The 17,742-nt window shown below is 40.5% G+C and overlaps 3 protein-coding genes across 4 annotated transcripts in view; 2 read left to right on the forward strand and 1 right to left on the reverse strand.

Annotated features, from left to right (window-relative positions):
- Positions 1-4,240: 4,240 nt before the first annotated feature.
- Positions 4,241-10,927, reverse strand: LOC111958955 (uncharacterized). 2 transcript variants are annotated; one of them, XM_023980349.2, is made up of 10 exons: positions 10,851-10,927; positions 9,460-9,540; positions 9,140-9,197; positions 8,661-9,038; positions 8,520-8,567; positions 8,339-8,377; positions 5,336-5,447; positions 5,094-5,171; positions 4,870-4,951; positions 4,241-4,572 (listed from the first exon to the last, which is right to left on the reverse strand). In XM_023980349.2, exons 1-10 carry the CDS (start codon positions 10,893-10,895, stop codon positions 4,498-4,500), a joined length of 996 nt encoding a protein of 331 aa, XP_023836117.1. In that variant the 5' UTR covers positions 10,896-10,927; the 3' UTR covers positions 4,241-4,497. The 2 variants fall into 2 exon arrangements, with proteins under 2 accessions (XP_023836117.1, XP_023836116.1); XM_023980348.2 differs by having other exon boundaries at positions 9,140-9,200.
- A 668-nt stretch (positions 10,928-11,595) lies between these two features.
- LOC111958968 (uncharacterized) lies at positions 11,596-12,841 on the forward strand. Its single transcript, XM_023980363.2, has 3 exons — positions 11,596-11,641; positions 12,145-12,591; positions 12,715-12,841. Exons 1-3 carry the CDS (start codon positions 11,596-11,598, stop codon positions 12,822-12,824), a joined length of 603 nt encoding a protein of 200 aa, XP_023836131.1. The 3' UTR covers positions 12,825-12,841.
- Positions 12,842-13,227: 386 nt separating this feature from the next.
- The window catches only part of LOC111958951 (TBC1 domain family member 15), a 17,090-nt gene continuing 12,575 nt past the window's right edge, over positions 13,228-17,742 (forward strand). Inside the window, exons 1-3 of the mRNA XM_023980343.2 lie at positions 13,228-13,870; positions 16,514-16,699; positions 16,855-16,973. Coding sequence (XP_023836111.1) covers positions 13,567-13,870; positions 16,514-16,699; positions 16,855-16,973 — 609 coding nt within the window. The 5' untranslated portion in view covers positions 13,228-13,566. The remainder of the gene's footprint in view (positions 13,871-16,513; positions 16,700-16,854; positions 16,974-17,742) is intronic.

Consider the following 17,742-nt stretch of genomic DNA (forward strand, 5'->3'; position numbering starts at 1 on the left):
TTTTCTTTATTATTTTGGTTAGGTCAGGGTGTGACATGGGGGATTTATGTGTTTTGTCTAGTCTAGGGGTTTTGTATGTTTATGGGGTGTTTTCTAGTCTAGGTGTTTGTATGTCTATGATTGCCTAGATTGGTTCTCAATTAGAGGCAGCTGTTTATCATTGTCTCTGATTGGGAACCATATTTAGGCAGCCATATTCTTTAGGGATTTCGTGGGTTATTGTCTATGTATTGGTTGCTTGTGTCTGCACTTTATATATATATATATATATATAGCTTCACGTTCGTTTTGTTGTTTTGATTAGTTTGTTTAAGTGTTCTTCGTTTCGTGTTAAATAAATAGAAGAATGTATTCGTATCACGCTGCGCCTTGGTCCTTCTCTCTTCTTCCATACGACGAACGTGACACAAAATCTTAGCTAGCAGTCATCATCATGAATCAAGCTGACAATCTGCTGGCAAACCCTATTTAATCCTTGCCATACAAAGAGAAATAATTAAGACAAATTGTAGATAAATCGTATCAGTGCTCATTAGCCATTGGACAACAAGTTGGAAATTGCAAATTCAACAATGAGTGGTTTGGAAGGAATCAGTAGCTAACTGCAAGCATTGCAAAGCAATCACTAGCCTACTATTTAGTGGAGTGACTGTGTGGTGATACATCTTGGTTTAAGGGTCTCTTTTCCAAGTTTAAAATGATAAACATTCAACATTGGCCATGCTGTCAATCAAGCATGAMTTTTGCCGCACTCAAAACAACTGTTAACTCGGAACTGGGAAATCTGACTTCAGTGAGTTCAAGATAACTGGTAACTCAGGAAAAAACTGAGCTCCGACTGGGTAAATACGTTTTGAACGGTCATCAAAATCGGAATTGTAAGTCAGAACTTGGGCCTCTTTCTAGAGTTACGATCTGAAGTTCACTGACTTCATGATTCAACCTTGTTTTTTRCCGAGTTTCCAGTTATCTTGAAAGCACCATAAATCCAGAGAATGCCAGATTTTGATGACAAAATTTGGTGGTGCACATGTAGCCTATAATCTGTTTTAGAGAAATGTAATTATTGAATATTGTAAGAGATTTCATTGTCTGCTTATATGCCCTCTTTATTTATCCTACGGTTCTGACTTGGTGTACAGGGAGAACACTGTAAGAACGGCCCATGTTCTGATTTCTGTCGCTGTACATTTCAAAAGGGCTGAACAAATAGCTATATTGACTACGTTCGTCCTAGCTCGCTCATTAATGTATTTTTCGAAATTACGGATTGCCTCTTATCCGCTTGCCATAGTTTGTACATCTCAATTGTCAGTAGAAACCACATTTGTTTAAGTCAGCCATATCAGTTTTTTTTTTTTTAAGGCAGTATATGAGGCTGAATTAACTGTTTCGCTGCCAGACAYGGCTCTGCTGATAGCCAGGTGTAGCAGTGGTAAGGTTTGGGGACTGCTTTTGGAACTCTGCCGTTGGGGCAGCTTTATGTAGGCCCTAAAAGTTTGTGGGCACTGTTTGTCACTGTTATAGTGCAATTCATCTAATGTTTAGGGTTTTTGTGTTGTGTAGTGGCTTTGCTGGCATGCATCCCAATTTTTTGTTGGCCCCACCAAGATGTACATGCTAAAATCACCACTGACAACGCAGATGAGCCACTGACTGGGTCATTCTTTCCCACAAAGCAACAATCAWGTGTTTGTTTGTTCAGCCCAACAGCTGCCACGCCACTTGGTTTGGAACAACATTGTCAGGAAATATAACCACTCTCATTTATACCATATAGGACTTTGACATAGAGTGACATTTGACAATGAGAGTCTTTGAGCGGTTCACTGTACAAAGGTTGGTTGTTATCAGTGATGGTGGGGGTAAAGGTCATGGATGATGTCACCTCCCACTGGCCCTTGGTATGCTGCTGTGATTGGATGCTGGGTGTTCCAGAGTGTCTCCAGGTGAGGAGAGGGGGATCAGATGGGCAGGAGTGAAACACACAGCAGAAGGCAGATACCACCTCCTCCTCCTTCACCTCCTCCCTCACTGACAGAAAGGGGGGACTGGACAGCATGACACGGAAGAAAAGCATTCATTGAACAATTAGTCAAAGACTGATATATGGCCTTTTGAAAGGCCCATTTAATAAGCCACTTTCAACAATTCAACAGGATACAGATAGCCAAAAAATCCTCAACCAAATTAACATAGGCGAATTAAAAATTTATGCAAACCATGTTACCAACATAGGAGAACTGGTTGTACTCTGGCATGTCAGTCCTGAAACAGAACGGTCAAATGTCATCGCGCTGAACATTATCAATACTCAAGATGCCGTTTCCCTTGCTCAGGTRTCCCAGGATCTGGGTGCAAACTCTGGGGCCACCTGGTTTTCTCCTGTAGGTTGTAGATTCAGTTGACCTTCCCCCACCAGGAGAGGGTTTATCAGGAGCCTCCATAGTCRGTGATATGTGTCCATGTGGGAGGGTAACAGAATGTACAGGATACATGGGATGTCTGTTGACCACCTGGGATGTCTGCTGACCTGAGACTGGACCCCATGGATCACTGGAGCAGTCATTGGGCTCAAGTCAATCACGAGTTAAAAGAAATCCTTCCTAGTGTACATAGACAGCTTGCACAAACATGACTGCTGTAATATTATCAGGAAATTAACCCCGCCCTGCGAGACGGTTGAGCTAACGTGCGCTAATGTGATTAGCATGAAGTTGTAAGTAACAAGTACATTTCCCAGGACTATAACGACACAAGGCGAGACCCAGATGCAGACACGGGAGGCAGATGGTTTGAGCTCTGACATTTATTATAGTCCAAGGGGCAGGCAAGAGTTCATAACCAGGTCAGTGTCCAAAATGGTACAGGGTGGCAGGCAGGCTCGASGTCAGGGGCAGGCAGAATGGTCAGGCAGGCGTGCTGACCAAGGGTCAGAACCAGGAGGACGAGAGAAAAACACAGACTGGGAAAAACAGGAGCTCAGAGAAAAACGCTGGTTGAACTGGCACAGACAGACAGAAAACACAGGTATAAAAACACCGGGGATAATGGGGAAGATGGGTGACACCTGGAGTGGGGTGGAGACAGGCACAAGGACAGGTGAAAAGATCAGGGAGTGACAAGGACAGACATATCTGATATGGGCAGAAAGCTTAAARTATTGTTAATCTAACTGCACAGAATACCATGCTATTGTTTAAGGAGAGTGCACAGTTATAAACCAATTAGGTACATTTGGGCAGACTTGATACAACATTTTGAACAGAAATGCAATGGTTCATTGGATCAGTCTAACACTTTGCACATACACTGCTGCCATTTAGTGGCCAAAATTGCACCTAAACTATAATAATACATTCTGGCCTTTTGCTTGCATTTCAAAGATGATGAAAAAAAAAATAATAATAATAATATTAACTTTTACCAGATCTAATGTGTTATATTATCCTACATTAATTTCACATTTCCACAAACTTCAAAGTGTTTCCTTTCAAATGGTATCAAGAATATGCATATCCTTGCTTCACGTCCTGAGCTACAGGCWGTTAGATTTGGGTATGTCATTTTAGATAAWWWTTTAAAAAAAGGGTGCGATCCTTTAAGCGGTTTTAAGGAGATACCGTATAACAGCAAAATTTTAAACAGCAGTTTGATCTCCATCTCAGGTGACTGTGGAAGAAAAGAGAGGGAATGCGTTAAAACCGATGCCGTAGAATTAAATCCTAAAACCAAGGCAATTGGAACAGCTCTRATTCGTCAAACACGGAAGGCAATGTATTTGAGTTTGAACTGAAAAAATAAGAACGCAGAAGTACCTTCTCTGTGTTTCCTTAGTTCATGTCCAGTAATATGCCAGAGTTTCACCCACTCTTACCCTGAGACTTTGCATTTGAGTACCAAAATCAAGGCCTATATATGCATCCACTCCAAACTAACAGTGGCAGTTATTGTCTGCAAAGTTTCTTATCAGATACATTTGTTCACATACGCAACATAGAAAACTTAAAACTCAATCAATCAAAACTCTGAAAATGTATTGACTTTGACACGTGAATCTCATGTGTCAAAATGTGTTTTCTACCCAGAAAACCTTAGTCTAAAAAAAAATCAATTTCTGGCAATATGTTTCTGTCCAACTCAGCACAAATGTTACGTTTAGTTGTGAATGCTTGTCAATATAGGACTGCGAGATCTGTTTTTGTGAAATGTTTTGACATAGATTGAATCAAACAACCGGTAGCATATCATCTCAGTAAGTATGTTTATTTGAAAGCCAGTCCTTTAAAAAATAGTTACATACTGAATTATGTATATTACATTTAACAAACAAACTGCACATATTATTGTCTAACCAAGTGAAAGTCAAACAGGATATGAAAAATGAGGGCTGACACTGTAAGCTGCCTTTTGACAAGAAAACAATCAAGATAAAACACACACACACACATTCAACAAGTATTATTAAGCAGTGCTGATATCTGAGATGCAGCTTCATCACTGTTTTGCATGATCCACATTTGCATATACACTGTCCATTTGATCCATACTGTCCATCGGATCGTCTGGACCCTGTAAAGAGAAATGGAGAAATCAGGCAGGGAAGGTAGGGAAAGGGCTATCATCAAGCTATGCACACAACACTAAATGGCCAACATGGTAAACATATTTAGTACCCACTGGCCACAGAAGTCAACTCAACATCTATTTCACGTTGCTTCAATGTCATGTCATTGAAATGACATGGAAACAACYTTGAGTCAAACAGTGTGTGTCCAAAGCTGATGACTTAGTACATGTAGACTGTTGATATCAATATAAAGAGTACTGTCAGTTTAAAACAGATCTGCTCAGGGTGCTGTAATGTACCTGGACGTTGCCATAGACGGGCTCATCGATGACCTTTGGAGGAGGAATTTGGGTGTCATCTTTCTTCTTTGTAGTTTTGACTCTGTGGAGATAGGGGAAGACAAGTATCTCACTGACACTGTAGGTCAACTCAAAGAACACATTTTAGAGTAATGTTCAGAAGAAAAAACGAAATATGTCAAACTAGCAATTTAATGAAGGATGTTTCATAGTTTTAAGCATACCTTTCAGGTTTGGTCGTTGGAGTTGTCATGGTGAAATTAGCATAATATCCAGACTCTTGCTTAGTGACACCCCTGGACCTATTAAATCAATTCAGTTATTTTAGTGAATGTGAGAAAAATGTATTTCAAATGTATCTGCAATGACTAATATAAGGCAGGGGACATGATGTTGCTATAGAAATTTATCAATGTCAGTCAAGCTTGAGTGCATCCCTCTGGGGATACCCATCAACCGGACCCACCTTTTCCTGTACTTGAAGAACCAAACAKTRCCCAATACAGCAACCAGRAYAACTYCAACCACTGGGACCGTGGTGGCAATATATGTGGTCGTGGATAGCGCGTCCTCAAACACTGTGAAAAACATTCTGATTAGGACTGAGGAATATTTATTCATTCCATTATTCATTTGAATTTATATTTTTTTACATTTTAGTCAACACGTTTATCCAGAGCAACTAGTTCTAAGTGCCTTGCTCAAGGGCACATCAACAGATTTTTCACAGCTCAAGGATTCAAACCACCAACCTTTCAGTTACCGGCCCAACGCTCTTAACTGCTAGGCTACCTGCCTCCCAATGCAAAATCAACAGACCCTCTCTCAAATGGATACAGTGCCTTCAGAAAGTATTCCCACCCCTTGAGTTTTTCCACATTTTGTTGTGTTACAGCCTGAATTTATTTTCTTGGTTAAATTGAGATTTTTTTTGTCACCGGKCTACACACAATACAACATAATGTCAAAGTGGAATTATGTTTGTAGAAATGTTGGCAAAGTAAAAAATGAAAAGCTAAAATGTAAAATCAAATCAAATAAATGGTATTTGTCACATGCTCCAGTGAAATGCTTACTTACAAGCCCTTGAGTATTCAACCCCTTGTTTGTATGAGCTGGAAGTAGACAACAAGTGTTGTTGTTTATTAGTTTACTCAAATTAGGGGGGGGGTATAATATATACAGTTGAAGTCGGAAGTTTACATACACTTAGGTTGGAGTCATTAAAAACTAGTTTCTCAACCACTCCACACATTCTTTGTTAACAAACTATAGTTTTGGCAAGTCGTTAGGACAATCTACTTTGTGCATGACACAAGTCATTTTTCCAACAATTCTTTCACAGACAGATTATTTACTTATAACTCACTGTATCACAATTCCAAGTGGGTCAGAAGTTTACATACACAAGTTGACTGTGCATTTAAACAGCTTGAAAAATTCCAGAATATGATGTCATGGATTTAGAAGCTTCTGATAGGCTAATTGACATCATTTTGAGTCAATTGGAGTGTACCTGTGGATGTATTTCAAGGCTACCTTCAAACTCAGTGCCTCTTTGCTTGACAATCAAACTCGGGCCCACCAAACCCGACTCCGTTACACCAGCTTTGTCAGGAGGAATGGGACAAAATTCACCCAACTTATTGTGGGAAGCTTGTGGAAGGCTACCCGAATGTTTGACCCAAGTTAAACAATTTAAAGGCAATGCTACCAAATATAATAGAGTGTATGTAAACTTCTGACCCACTGGAATGTGATGAAGAAATAAAAGCTTAAAAATCAACTCTCACTATTATTCTGACATTTCACATTCTTAAAATAAAGTGGTGATCCTAACTGACCTAAGACAGGGAATTTMTACTAGGATTAAATGTCAGGAATTGTGAAAAACTGAGTTTAAATGTATTTGGCTAAGGTGTATGTAAACTTACGACGAGTTTTAATGACTCCAACCTAAGTGTATGTAAACTTCCAACTTCAACTGTATATATGTGTACAAATTTGCTTAACAAGTCGCATGGACTCACTGTGTGCAATAATAGTGTTGAACATGATATTTGAATGACTACCTTATCTCTGTACCCCACACATACAACTGTCTGTAAGGTCTCTCAGTCAAGCAGTACATTTCAAACACAGATTCAACTACAAAGACCAGTTTTCCAATGCCTCACAAAGAAGGGCACCTATTTGTAGATGGGTAAAAAAAAAAGCAGACATTGAATATCGCTTTGAGCATGGTGAAGTTATTAATTACACTTTGGATGATGTAACAATACACCCAGTCACTACAAAGATACATGTGTCTTTCTTAACTCTGTTGCCAGAGAGGAAAGAAACCACACAGTGATTTCAATTACAGAATTCAATGGTTGTGATATGAGAAAACTGAGGATGGATCAACAACATAGTAGTTACTCCACAATATTAACCTAACTGACAGAGTGAAAAGAAGGKAGCATGTACGGAATAAAAATATTCCAAAGCATGCATCCTGTTTGCAAATTATTTATTTTATTGTTACATTTATGTCCTGAATACAAAACATTATGTTTGGGGCAAATCTAACATCACTGAGTACAGTACCACTCTTCATACTTTCAAGCATGGTGGTGGATGCATCATGTTATGGGTATGCTTGTCATCAGCAAAAACTACTAGGTTTTTTAAATAAAAAGCAACAGAATGGAGATAAGCACAGGCAAAATCCTAGAAGAAATCATGGTTCAGTCTGCTTTCCAACAGACACGGGAAGACAAATTCACCTTTCAGCAGGACAATAACCTAAAACACAAGGCCAAATCTACACTGGAGTCGCTTACCAAAATCTATGGCAAGAGTTGAAAAGGTCTGTTAAGCAATGATCAACAACCAACTTGACAGAGCTTGAAGAATAAAAAAAAAACMATGTGCAAATATTGTACAATTCAAGTGTGCAAAGCTCTTAGAGACTTACCCAGGAAGACTCACAGCTGTAATCACTGCCAAAGCTCAGGGTTGACTCAGGGTTGTGAATACTTATGTAAATAAGTATATTAATATTAATAAATTTGCAAACGTTGCTAAAAACATGTTTTATCTTTCTCACTATGGGGTATTTTATGTAGATCAGTGGAGGTTGCTGAAGGGAGGACGGCTCATTATAATGGCTGGAACAGAGTAAATGGAATGGCATCAAACACATGGTTTCCATGTGTTTGATGTATTTGATACAATTCCACTAATTCCGCTTCAGTCATTACCATGAGGCTGTCCTCCCCAATTAAGGTGCCACCGACCTCCTGTGATGTAAATAGGTGAGAAAAAAATATTGAATCCATTTTGAATTCAGGCTGTAACACAACAACATGTGGAATAAGTCAAAGGGTATGAATACTTTCTGAAGGCACTGTAGATATAGCATACCTTTAATTCCAAGACTAGGCTTAATGTGGGTCTGTGAAACTGGCCCTGAGAGTCTACTTACATTCTGTGGTGGCTAGTGGGACTGTAGTTGTGGAATCAACTGAGAAGGAGACAAAGACATTGTTATTGCTGTTATCAACTGTGTCAGGTTTACTGGTAATTTCTAAAGTAAACCAATATCTGATTCAGAGCAACATTTTAAATTCGGTGTGTACGTGAAAATTCTAAGCTGAATACTTCACCTGTGTTTGACTTGTCCATTGGTATGATTGAAATAGTCCCGGAGGTTCCTGAKTGGACAAAATACAGTAGGGATTAGTTTCCTCCAAATCAAATGAATGACACACTGAACAAAGGCACTTTACATTGCATCCTCTGCTTACCAGATATTTGAATGGAGACAAGTTCTTTATTAAAACTGAAGTTGTCGGCTCCAGTGGCAATTCTCAAGTAGTAGAAGCGCCCAATGTCGCCATGTTGAATTATATTGATCTTCAGGGAGCAGTTTCTCTTAGTGACATTTCCTGTCAGGTTGGTCCTGGTTTGAAAACTCTTGATTACGAATGTGTTGTTGGGGTGATAGAGGAATTCATTCTTGTCATTATCATTGATGTTTAGTTTAGTATTTCCCAGGCGTTTCCAGTAGGCCTGGACAGGCTCTTTAGATGGGGACGGGGGATAGGTAACATTGCATGGTATGGTCACATCTTCTCCCATTTTGGTAAAAACAACCTTTGGGTAATCAGCTTTCCAATCCACACCTGTGTTTGAATTAACAACAAAAGGATTATTCAGTTCATGTTGTTTAGACATAGCATAAGAAAACACTGAGTGCATATTGACATAAAAATGAAWCACATACCACTAGTGCCACAGGCCTGAGACAAAATGAGCATCATCTCAATCCACATCAATGGGCTCTTCTGGTCCAACAGAGAGATTTGAAAGTTAARTCTAACTAATGACGCARCYGATTCCTAATATCMTTTACATGTTGTGTTAAAGATGCCTGGTGTCAGATGGCACGCCCATCATAATTGTGTCAACCAAATACAACATTACCACTGACCAACAAGCATAGCATAGACTGTAAAGCACTGGGAAATAATGTTGGTTCAGCAACAACAAAATAAAACAACAGCAATAACAAAATAAAAACTCAAATCTACAGAGGATACTCACTGTGTTGTGAAAAGAGGTGCAAAAACAGGAGGCTACAGGTCCAAGGAAAACACCAGCAGTGACCATGGCACCGGCACATATCTTAAAAGCCAAATGGTTCCAATAAAATGAGTGACAAGCAGTTATAACAAGAGTGGTGTCAAAAGTATTGCATGTATATTTCCTGTTTCCTATTTCCTGTTCAACCACCAATGATGATGGTTGAACAAAACATTTTTAGGAAGTGTGAAAACTGTTGGCTAATTACAGCTAGCACATAATGTTCTGAGAACCTTATGTTTCTTTTTTTACCTTTATTTAACTAGGCAAGTCAGTTAAGAACAAATRTMTATTTTCAATGACAGCCTAGGAAGTGGGTTAACTGCCTTGTTCAGGGGCAGAATGACAGATTTTACCTTGTCAGCTCGCYGATTTGATCTTGCAACCTTTCGGTTACTAGTCCAACGCTCTAACCACMAGGCTGCCTGCCGCCCCTTCTTAGAGCTTGGTGAGAGTGTGGTTGTCCTATGGTTATTTTGAACACAACCTTCCCACAACATTCTGGGAACGGTGCAGGATACCCAGATGGCACATTACATTTTGAGAACCGTATGTTTCTTAGGTGGAAATTTCAGTACTTCAACATGTTTTCTGCAGGTTTTCCTCATGGTTCTATTTAACGTCATGTTCTTAGAACATTAAGATAACTTTCTATAAAAAACACAATACATTTTTTTTTTTATGCAAGAATGTTACCTTTTTTAAAGAAGAAGTTAAAAACATTCCGTTCTCAGCATCAACAAAACTCTCTCTATCGGCACCTAATCTTAATGAGCGCTTGTTTCCTTTGAAATTGGGCCTGTTTGTACATCCTGTTGGCGCAGTGGACTAATTCCATGAATAGAAAACAGAAGATCATAGGTTTGAATATCACAGATGCCTTGCCACAACAATAAAAATTCCTAAACAAATGAATTTCCATGGGTTCAAAACAGTTAACCCAAACTAAGCCAACAGTGTTATTGAAACATGTTCTCAGAATGTTATTTAATTACCTTCAAATAGCCTATCATTTTTTATCTCAATGTTAATAAAATGTTCCAGGAAAACTTTCAGGGTTTCATAATGAAACGTTCTCAGAACCTCCCTGTACCCTAAAAATTAACATTCCCAGAACAGGCTAAATTTTCACTTCTGTTTTCAGAACGTTTAAAAAACATAACATTTTACCGGTCAGGAAACGTATGGCTTCGTTCCCAGAACCAATGGGTAACTAAAAATGTACATTCCCACAACTGTCAAGGAACTAAATGTTTTTCTCTCTCTCACTCTATCAGTAAGGGAGATATGAGAAAGAGAGATATGACCCAGGGTTAATTAAGTGTTGGACTGTAAACACAATCATCTCTAACCTGTGGTTGCCGAAGAGATTTTGTCATGCTGAAAAGCTGAGTCATGAGGCTTCCATTGCACACAAGGTAGAGCTCTGTTAGCTAGGTACATGGTGTTCTACTAGAGAGGGGCTGCCACGGGGTGGGGATTGTGGGGTAGTGAGTATGAGTGTAACTGACGCATGATCAGGAACGCAGAAAAAAAATCTCTCATAATCTCTCTGCCTTTCTCTCACCTCTGTCTCGATCTCTCTATCTCTCACACATCTGTCTTTCTCTCACCTCTTTATCGCTCACCCCTCTCTTTCTTTCTCTCACCCCTCTCTGTCTTTCTCTCACCCCTCTCTGTCTTTCTCTCACCCCTCTCTGGAACTTTTAAAGTAGAAAAACAAATCCACTTTTATATTCTTTAGGCCTTTGCAAGGTCAATGATTTAAACATACACATTAAATATTTCTGATATCCACATCCAATTGACATTTGCTCACACAAACCTACATTGGAAACCACAGTGGGTTTGACTCATATCTCTATATTTTTTTTACCTCAAGAGTGTAGCTAGAGCATCAGGAAATGAACTTAAGGAAGTAAAGTTGGTTATTGTAATTGTTGCGGTACTATTTGGGGGCATAAGGTAAGACTTTAATGACACATTTAGTAAATTTATCTTTTTTGGATGAAATTCTTCCACTATTCAACCCATAAAATCTGACTTTTGGTATCATACAACATGCAAATTATTTGGCTCTTCTTGTTGCTGTAAGGAATGACTACCTTTCACATTGTCCTAATTGTGATCATCCTTCTCAAAGGTAATGGTTTTATCTTGTTTGGGTTTTAATTTAGTTTTGTGCAGTTGGCAGAAACAAACCCCAATGTTAACTATGGGAGAGATCTAAACAGGTGTAAACTAGTTTCACTATTGTATACTCTCTTTTGTCTTGCTGGCAAAGAAAGTCATCCTCTTGACAGAAATATAGTTATTTACAAAATGGGTTGTTCAAGCCCTGAATGCTGATTGGCTGACAGCCGTGGTATATCAGACCGTACATRACGGGTATGATAAAACATGTATTTTTACTGCTCTAATTACATTGGTAACCAGTTTATAATAGCAATAAGGCACCTCAGGGGTTTGTGATATATGGCCAATATACCACGGCTAATGGGGCTGTGTCCAGGCACTCCTCGTTGCGTCGTGCGTAAGAACAGCCCTTAGCCGTGCTATATTGGCCATATACCACACCCCCTCGGGCCTTATTGCTTAATTATACCATAACATTTGTCATAAGTATTTGTTTATTCTGTTGTCCAGTCCCTCATCAGGCTTTCTGTCGTGTATGGGTGGACCAGAACCCTGTGGTGACCAGCACACTGGGCCAGAAAGTCTCCATGGGATGCCGTGTCCTGTCGGACAGCGGGGAGCTGATCACTGGCTGCAGGGCAGAATGGTACATCAACACGGCCACACATGGCCAGAGGAAGGTGTGGAGGGAGATGGGTGACTTGCCCCGATTCAAGGGGAGGTTTCAGAAAACCTACGACCTGAACACAACAGACACAAGCATCCTGATGATCTGGTTAGAGCTGAATGACATAGGCTACTACTTCTGCACTCTGCATTGCTGCGTCAATGGGAAGGACAAGCAGTACCATGGCAATGGGACAAGACTCCTCCTCAGCGAGGCTAAGCCTACACCTTATGGGTTAATATTTACCTCAGTTATCCCAGGTAACACAACAAAGAAAATGCACATATTAGGTAAAAAAATATCACATTTACTCCCTTACTATTGTATTGGTCAAAAATGTATCAAGTTATCATACAGATGACAGTTGTCCTTCCCTTTGTAGTTAATGTTTTCAATATGATRTTGTTCTTAAGGTGCAGAAGAGGAGAATACTTCAGAGATGCAACTATTTTATTTTTATGCTTTTCTGGCAGTGAAGCTGTTGGTCATCATAGTGCTTGGAGGCCTCACAATCAGTTCTTAAAGATGTAATTTGGACAATTTAAAGGTTAAATAAAAAAATCTTAAGTAGTTACTCAATTAATGAATGGAAAAAGGCCCAACTTATTGTATGGTCATTATGTTAGTCATTAGTTTGTACTTTTACTATTGCACTGAATCTCCATTTCACAGACCACTTCCATTCATAGTGTGGGAGGAAATGTAAAGATTTGGGTGTAGGGTGATAAAAGAGCAGTTTAGACTAGTTAGCTGTAGGCCTAGTCCATCATAAAATGCCAAGAATATGAATGAAGGCGTTTCACTTTTCAAACGCTTATGCCAGATTGACCATGTGTAGCCTAGCCCTATACAGTACAAATAGTTGTCTCATAAAAACCACTAGGTGGTGTTAAAATGCTCCTGTAGCGGAAGAATTGCGGCTTTCAACCCGACATAAAAKCCCGAATGTAGGCCTCACACACAAAACAGTAAGGTTCAGTCATATGACTGACTCACAGGAAGAACTTTGGTCGTGAGGTTTAAGTGGGCAGAGCATAGAAGTCTTCCACATCATGGATTCCTGCCTGAATTGGGAAATGTCCTAACTCCTGTGTATTGAAGCATATTACATTTAAAATCGGAGCGCAGCATAAACATAACAGTGAAAGGAACGTAAAACGCTACTTTTTATTTTGCAACAAACAAATGTAGCGGYCACTCAAACCGGTATCACGAGGAGGGATGTTTGTGTTTTACACTTTGTGTCGTTAGTGAGAATATACATCATGGACACTCTACAGGAGAACGGGTTACCGCACTCACCTGCACTCGATATTCCCGGTCGTGAAAGTACCGCCAAAGAACTCYGGGTATGTGGGACTCCCCTTAAAACAAAGGAAAATAATGGGACAACGGGAAGAAGTTCACCTGGCAATCATGTCACGGCGGAGTTTGGCAACCAGCAGTTGTACCAAGTACCATTGGTAAACGCACCTGCTCCTTCCACGACACCTCTCGGGTTACCTGGCGTTATGGACGTAGAGGGGAGAGTGGACGAGTCCAGGCTGCGGATGCACATTTTCAAGAATGGTAAGGATGGGATACGATATCCTAAAGAGAAATTGATGGGCATGAATCACTMTCAATTCAGCAATTCATAATTCAACATATTAATTTATTGACAATTATTTCATATTCAAACATTATGGGCCAGTATGCTGGAGCCTATCACAAAGTTTAAATTAAGTAAAGTTAAATTGTTTCCCAGTGCTGGGTTTCCCATATTTGGTATTGCTCTATCACTATCTACAAGTCAAGAGGAAGTCAAGTGATGTTTGCCTGAGGAGCTAGCTGACTGCACTACAGTTCAACCATTCTCTAGAAAGCCATGTAATCAAACCTCACTGAGACCCCTCAAGCAAAGAATTTTAGAAACAGACAATGGTTTGGTTTTACAGTTACCAGTCAAGACTTTGGTGTGATCTGACAGATTATGTTCAGAGGGAGGAAAAATCATTATTCACATGAAATCCATCAGTCATGGTTTGTGGGTATGACATCAACAGTCCACACACAGCTGCTCCTGAGGGAAAACAAGAGGAGTGTATGAATGGGTGAATAGCTGGGGACACTATACTTTCTAGCTTCTATCTGCATCAGTGTGTAAATTACAGTCACCGGTACACTCAGGGCCTTCACTCACATGTTTTCAAGCTCAAGGTGAAATGGACCTTAACATCAGATCTAGGATCAGATTATCCAACTACCAATCATAACCTTAACCATTTAGGGATGACAAAATATCTGACCATGTATCAGTGGTTAGGGGAAACAGCTACAGTATATGACCAAGATGTAGGACTCAGGGTGCATAGTGTTGACTGTAAACACTGAACCCCCCACTGACGTAGGAACCCCTAGGGCTTCGTCGTGCTGAAAATCATGAGTCATGAGTCTTCCATTGCACGCAAGGTAGAGCTCTGTGAGCTAGGTACATGGTATACTGCTACAGAGGGGTTACTACTGTGACTGTGTTTATCAGAAAATGTAACCAGGAACATGGAAAAACCCGCCCCCCCCTTCCCTCTTTCATCGATGCACATTCCTTCTCTCCTCTGGCYCGATATCATTAGCTGCAGTGACTATGGTGCAAAAACATTATATAATGATCCCTGTCAGAGCTCTAAGAAGGGGGCTAAAYGTCTCCACGCTGGGGATCAAGACTTGTTTTGCACACTAACCATTATAAGCCACTCATTCCTTGAGAAGCCTAGTTTGTTTAGGGATAAATTAGCTAGAAGGAATAAATTAGCCACTTTATCTCCCGCGTGGCGCAGAGGTCTAAGGCACTGCATCTCAGTGCTAGAGGCGTCACTACAGACGCTGTTCGATTCCAGGCTGTATCACAACCGGTCGTGTTTGGAAGTTCCATAGGGCAGCGCACAATTGGCCCAGCGTTGTTAGGGGTTGGCCAGGGTAGGCRGTCATTGTAAATAAGAATTTGTTCTTAACTGACTTGCCTAGTTAAATAAAGGTTACATTTAATAATATATATACAGTATATATATATACACACACACACACACACACACACACACACACACACACACACACACACACACACACACACACACACACACACACACACACAGTGGGGCAAAAAAGTATTTAGTCAGCCACCAATTGTGCAAGTTCTCCCACTTAAAAAGATGAGAGAGGCCTGTAATTTTCATCATGATGAAAATTGCAGGCCTCATCTTTTTAAGTGGGAGAACTTGCACAATTGGTGGCTGACTAAATACTTTTTTGCCCCACTGTATATACACTGCTCAAAAAAATTAAGGGAACACTTAAACAACACAATGTAACTCCAAGTTAATCACACTTCTGTGAAATCAAACTGTCCACTTAGGAAGCAACACTGATTGACAATAAATTTCACATGCTGTTGTGCAAATGGAATAGACAAAAGGTGGAAATTATAGGCAATTAGCAAGACACCCCCAATAAAGGAGTGATTCTGCAGATGGTGACCACAGACCACTTCTCAGTTCCTATGCTTCCTGGCTGATGTTTTGGTCACTTTTGAATGCTGGCGGTGCTCTCACTCTAGTGGTAGCATGAGACGGAGTGCTCTGGACACTACGCTGACAGACACAGCAAACCTTCTTGCCACAGCTCGCATTGATGTGCCATCCTGGATGAGCTGCACTATCTGAGCCACTTGTGTGGGTTGTAGACTCCGTCTCATCTCAATTGCCTATAATTTCCACCTTTTGTCTATTCCATTTGCACAACAGCATGTGAAATTTATTGTCAATCAGTGTTGCTTCCTAAGTGGACAGTTTGATTTCACAGAAATGTGATTGACTTGGAGTTACATTGTGTTTGTTTAAGTGTTCCCTTTATTTTTTTGAGRAGTGTGTATATGTATATCTAGTCAGAGGCCAAGTGGTCCAATAGCTTATCTTTTATATTTTAGTTCTAGTCTTGTCTTCACATTCCTGTGAAATTATGCAAAAGTCCTTGTCTCACCATTATCACCTGAGTCGATTCTGTTGAAAAGCTAAAGACAGACCTACCAGTCCAGAACACCAAGTGGACATGTCATTGCATCTCTCACRTGTCCAGTTGTTTCCCATCAGTGAAGTTGAGGAGTGAGGAAAATYAACACACAGGAGGAAAGAAGCCATTATAAAGTATCTGGACTCAACCTGTGCTGTATGTGTCTAGGTGGTGTGTCCCCTTCGGAGCGTGGCCAGGTGTGGCGTTTCCTGTTCGGGATGTACCCCTGCAGCTCCACCTCTCTGGAGCGCCCCCTACTGCAGGAGCAGCTCAACGTCCGCTACCACTCCATGAAGAGGAAGTGGCAGCAGCTTTTTCCTGCCGCTGTCCGACTGCGTATAAATGGCACCGATGGTAGGGCCRGGATGTAGATCAACTTATACTCTCTTTTGGAATCTGAGCTCAACCAATTTCGTAAATTCTCCCTTGTTTCCTCCTGTAAAGTTGCTTCCTTCACTCTCGCTCACCAGTCTATAATTCTCTTCCTCCRTCCCTGTGTGTGTTTCTAGCTGAGTTGGTGGAAGCGGTGCGGTACTTCGATGTGAGGCAGGACAGGGTCCAGCTGCAGGCTCAGAACCAGAGTGATGAGGTCAGGGAGAGGCTGTCCTTCCTGGAGCTACAGGCCCAGGTAAACCACCAGCCTCAAAAAGTACACTCAAAACCCCTGCAAAGTATATGGTTTAACTGCTTCTACCTCTTTACATTTTTGAGTGTAAGAGATCAAAATTACCATTCACCTTCCCTATTGGCCATTCACTTATTCATAGTTAATATGTTCAACAGAAGTGCTATGCATTGAAAATGTACTACAGTAATTTAGCTTGGGGCTGTTTGAAATGTTGTCAGTTTATATTGCACCAGGATATGGGTGTTAGGCTACAAACTGTGTTTTATATTCATGGACATGTCAATCCACCTCGTCCCGCTATCCCCGCCCGTAAATTCTCCCTTGTTTCCTCCTGTAAAGTTGCTTCCTTCACTCTCGCTCACCAGTCTATAATTCTCTTCCTCCTCCCTGTGTGTGTTTCTAGCTGAGTTGGTGGAAGCGGTGCGGTACTTCGATGTGAGGGCAGGACAGGGTCCAGCTGCAGGCTCAGAACCAGAGTGATGAGGTCAGGAGAGGCTGTCCTTCCTGGAGCTACAGGCCCAGGTAAACCACCAGCCTCAAAAAGTACACTCAAAACCCCTGCAAAGTATATGGTTTAACTGCTTCTACCTCTTTACATTTTTGAGTGTAAGAGATCAAAATTACCATTCACCTTCCCTATTGGCCATTCACTTATTCATAGTTAATATGTTCAACAGAAGTGCTATGCATTGAAATGTACTACAGTAATTTAGCTTGGGGCTGTTTGAAATGTTGTCAGTTTTATTGCACCAGGATATGGATGTTGGCC

The sequence above is a fragment of the Salvelinus sp. IW2-2015 genome, linkage group LG35 (assembly GCF_002910315.2).
Source record: "Salvelinus sp. IW2-2015 linkage group LG35, ASM291031v2, whole genome shotgun sequence".
In the NCBI taxonomy this organism is placed as follows: Eukaryota; Metazoa; Chordata; class Actinopteri; order Salmoniformes; family Salmonidae; genus Salvelinus; species Salvelinus sp. IW2-2015.

What these genes read in the sequence shown, in the direction of transcription:
- LOC111958968 (XM_023980363.2), top strand. Translation starts at nt 11,596, where the DNA reads ATGACTACCTTTCACATTGTCCTAATTGTGATCATCCTTCTCAAAG. An exon ending in TGTGATCATCCTTCTCAAAG is followed by an intron (nt 11,642 to 12,144) that starts GTAATGGTTTTA and finishes TCTGTTGTCCAG; the next exon opens with TCCCTCATCAGGCTTTCTGT.